At 35.8% G+C, this 4,562-nt stretch overlaps 1 protein-coding gene across 1 annotated transcript; it reads right to left on the bottom strand.

Moving 5' to 3' along the window:
* Nucleotides 1-3,139: 3,139 nt before the first annotated feature.
* Nucleotides 3,140-4,078, bottom strand: LOC127690081 (olfactory receptor 145-like). Its single transcript, XM_052189638.1, has one exon. The coding sequence runs from the start codon at nt 4,067-4,069 to the stop codon at nt 3,140-3,142; it is 930 nt and encodes a 309-aa protein (XP_052045598.1). The 5' UTR covers nt 4,070-4,078.
* Between the last annotated feature and the right edge of the window lie 484 nt (nt 4,079-4,562).

The raw sequence follows: 4,562 nt of genomic DNA on the forward strand, positions 1-4,562 counted from the left end.
TTTGCTGGTTGCCGTTTTGTCCTTTTGACAGTGTCCTTTGCCTTACAGAAACTTAGTAATTTTATGAGGTCCCATTTGTCAATTCTTGATCTTAAGCTATTGGTGTTCTGTTCAGGAAAATTTCTCCTGTGCCCATGTGCTAAATGCTCTTCCCCAGTTTCTTTTCTATTAGTTTCAGTGTGTCTGGTTTTATGTGTAGGTCCTTGATCCATTTGAACTTGAGCTTAGTACAAGGAGATAAGAATGGATCGATTCGCATTCACTCATATCCCCGGATGCCTCCAGCTTGTATTTTTCTATCAAAAAAACCCAACAAGGTCAGTCCCTGCCAGTGACTGTCAGGTAGGCATCAAAAACCTGGCCAGAGGCAAGTATCCCTAAGCCAGGAGGAAACTTGGGCTGTTTACATCCATGTGACAGCCTTCCTCATCTTCTTTCCTACTTGGTTTTTCTTCTAGGAGTAGATTCTGCCTTGACCCTTTCAAAATAGATTTATAAGGCCTGCTACTCTGGGTTCTGAGCAAGTGTATTCTATTAACTTAGGTAAGTATTTAGTCATAGCTCTCTATTAAAAGTGAAAAATAGAATTTGTAAAATAGCTAGCGGAATCTCTGCATATATCAAACTAGAGAAATTTTTGACCCATTGAATTTTGAGGATCTTCAAAGACAAATATTTTGCTTTCATCAATGACCCTATTCTGTTACAATAACACCCAGAAGACATGTTATTTAGCCATTTTAAAAAATAGAGCAAAAGGTTATAAAACATAGCAAATAAACCTGCATTTATATTCCTATATTTGAGGAATACAATTATTAAAGCCTTTTATTTACATCTTTGATTATCATAGTCTCTTTAATGCTGTTTCCCAAATGTTACTGGTTGCTCAGGTATTATAGTAACATTGCTATGGTAAAGAGATACTTACATGTGTATTCCCACTTGTAAAGCATTTAATTTTTTAAAATTTTTTATTTATTTATGTATTTTTGTTTTGTTTTTTCGAGACAGGGTTTCTCTGTGTAGCCCTGGATGTCCTTGAACTCACTTTGTAGACCAGGCTGGCCTTGAACTCAGAAATTTGCCTGCCTCAGCCTCCCAAGTGCTGGAATTTAAGGCGTGCGCCACTACCACCAGGCATTTCATTTTTATTTTCAAAATTTGTAAATAAATACATACATGTGCATTTCAATATCTTATTAAATTTGCATTGTTTTAAAATCCCATTTTCCATAAACTCCGCTTTTAGGATTTTTGTCTATATCTTTTATTTTTGGTTTAAGGACAAAAACCTATCCTATTTTGAAAATCTTTGTTTCAGACTGCTTGTTGCCTCCTTAGTTGGTTTATATCATACCTTAAGATGGTGTTGAACTTACATAGCTGTTATTTGGGATGTTTGTTATTTTGTTTGGAACTGAATGTAAATTTAAGTTATATATGGACTATGTTGTAGTAAATGGAAAATACCTGTGAGTAAATTTTCAATTATGAAACCCTTTTGTTATAAGTTTAAATGAAATTTTGTTACAGATTTTACAAAATTTTAGATAATTTTAGTTATATTGAGGAATAATTTTATTCCTCAATATAATTTTAGTTATACTATTTTTAAGTTAATGAACTTAAAAATAATTTGAACAATAGTCTTAAAAAATCTTGAGATAAATTTGATAATTCAGGAAAAGTCTTAGAGAGGTAAATGAAACCAAAAACTGTGAGGAGTACCAACAATCCCCATTGGGAATGGAATATGTATTAGCTGTAGTAAATCACACAGTGTCTTCTCCTGTGCCGTTTCACTTTTCTCTCCTTGTTAGAAAGTCAAGTGGTCCACCTGACACAAAACATGATTTTGGAAGAAACTTTTAAACAAACATGCTTGAAACTGGGTGGGAGTGGAAGAAGCTATATACAAACTCCAGAGCCAGCTTTTTAATAAAGAAAAACAGCATAAAATAACATTTTAATATTATCCAGACCTAAACATCACTTGAATTGCTTCAAGATTGAATCCAGTGACCAGTGGCAAGATACAGAGATAGTAGAGAAAAGGGAAACCTGGGAGATAAAAGACCCAGGTAGGGCAGCTACAGTAGTGTACAACAAACAGAGGTGCATAAAGCTGAGAGAACAGAAAGCTCTGAGAGAGAGAGTATCATCAAGATTCAGCTTCCCATGTCTGCCTTTACCTGAAAAAAAAATCAATGAGATCACAAAAACACAGAGTAAAAGTGAAATCAACCAACACTGAACACATATTATCCATGTTTGATGAATCGAAGACTTTGACCCATTGTTTTAATTTTCTCAAGAACAATAAGCAACACAGAACACATACTACTCAATACTGCAACAAACTTATGAGCACAACAGAGAAAAAGACAAAAACAAAACATGTTTATCAAACAAAAGCTTACAAAGGCAGACAGTTCATGAAGTCAGTGAATACCATACAAAAACAAACATTTAGGGGCCACCTTCATTCATATACCCAGCCGTGACACTATCTCCAACATTGCCACATGAAACTTGTAAATGCAACTAATAGCTGTAGTAATTAACATGTAGCCATGTGGTCAGACACTTGCAAAGCATGAACAAGTGTCAGGATGTGATCCCACCATACACAAACTAAAAAATAATAAAATAAATATGTACATGCAACAAATTATTGACTTTTACACTTCTAAGTACAATATCATTCAGTGTTTTTTAGATAAATCTTTGTCATTTCTAAGGATTGAGAGTACCGTACTGGTGATAGATACATGAATATGTTTGGTCAGTTTTCAATGCTGAAAAAGATAAATATGATTTTGGAAAATTACAGTAAACTATTCTTTATACCCTAAAAAGCATAATTGGTTAATCACCTTCACTGTCTTCACTTCTGAAATACCTGAAAAATTAATTTGGTTTCAAATAATTTTGATTCTACACTATTCTCAATATATTATTTTGAAATATTTGTCTCTTTTTAAATTCCTAATATTATTGGTTTACAAAACTCTGGGTAAAATTCAGAGCCACAGGAGCATAGCCAAATGTTCTAACAATGAATTACTTCTCCAATCTTTTCACTAGTTGTATATATCATATTTCTTAACATTTACTTCCATAACAAGTACAGATTCTACTTAAGCAAAAAATTTTTCTTCAAAGTTTTTCTCAGTGTGATATGGACATCCTTATTCCTTATACTGTAGATGAAAGGATTCAGCATTGGGCCCACAATGGTATAAAAAATGGTAGAGACTTTCTCTTCATCTAGAGATGCTTTGGAAGGTTTAAAATACATGAAGGGTACAGATCCAAAGAAAAAAGAAACAGCTGCTACATGGGAGCCACAGGTACTGAAGGCTTTTGACCTACCCTCTGCAGAATGGATGCTGAGGATGTTGGAAAGGATCAAGGTATAAGAAACAAAGAGAGCCATTGTAGGTACTATTACATTGACACCCACAAAAATGAAAACCACCAGCTCATTGCTGGAGGTGCTTGTGCAGGAGAGCTTCCGGAGAGGTGGTACATCACACATGTAGTGATTGATGATGTCATCACAGAAGGTCATGCTTAGAACACTACCAGTATGGGCCATGGCACCCACAAACCCCATCACATACACCCCCACCATCATCAAGTGGCACACCTGATGGGACATGATGACCTGATAAAGCAAGGGCTTACAAATAGCAGCATATCTGTCATAGGCCATTGCTGTCAAAATGTAGCATTCATCAATAACAAAGAAGGCAAAGAAAAAAAGCTGAGTCATGCACTCAGCATGAGAGATGATGTTCTGCTTCACAAAACCCACCAGCATTCTGGGGGTTATGACAGAGGAGTAGCAGAGATCTGTGAAGGAAAGGTTGAAGAGAAAGTAGTACATAGGGGTGTGCAGGTGAGGATTCAAAACAATCAGAACAATCAAGCCCAGGTTCCCCACCATGGAGACCACATAGATTCCCAGGAAGAGGAAAAAGAGAGGCAGCTGGAGCTCTGGCTTCTGTGTCAGGCCCAGCAGGATAAATTCCTTCACTGAAGAGTCATTTCCTAAAGTCATTCTTCTTTAGATTATATCTGTGAGAACAGTAAAAATTGTAACATGAACTCAGCCCTCTTCAACCTACAACATTAAAGAAAGACTAAGATCCAGAATATGATATCTTCAAGATCACACTTCTCTGTCCCTTTGCTTTCCACATTTCATGGATGTTAATGTGCAGAAATAAGTATAAATATATGAGAGGCAATTTTTAGGGAATAATACTCAGGGAAGCAATGACCATTATTGCCTCTGTAGCAACTCATTTCTACTTCTACCTTGACAATCCAGCTTCTACTTAAAGGTCATGGTAAACAAAAAAAGAGAAGAGACAAGGCACAACAAAGAATCACTGGGTCATGCATCCAATTCAACACTTACCTTGATACATGAGGACAGCACAAGTGACCTTACTGACTCTTCTGTACTCTCATAGAAGGATCAGTAAAAATGGCATGGATGAGCAGTAAAGGTGTAGAGTCCAGAGAAAAAATTCTTTTCTGTTGTTACT

This window comes from Apodemus sylvaticus, chromosome 7, assembly GCF_947179515.1.
Source record: "Apodemus sylvaticus chromosome 7, mApoSyl1.1, whole genome shotgun sequence".
NCBI lineage: Eukaryota > Metazoa > Chordata > Mammalia > Rodentia > Muridae > Apodemus > Apodemus sylvaticus.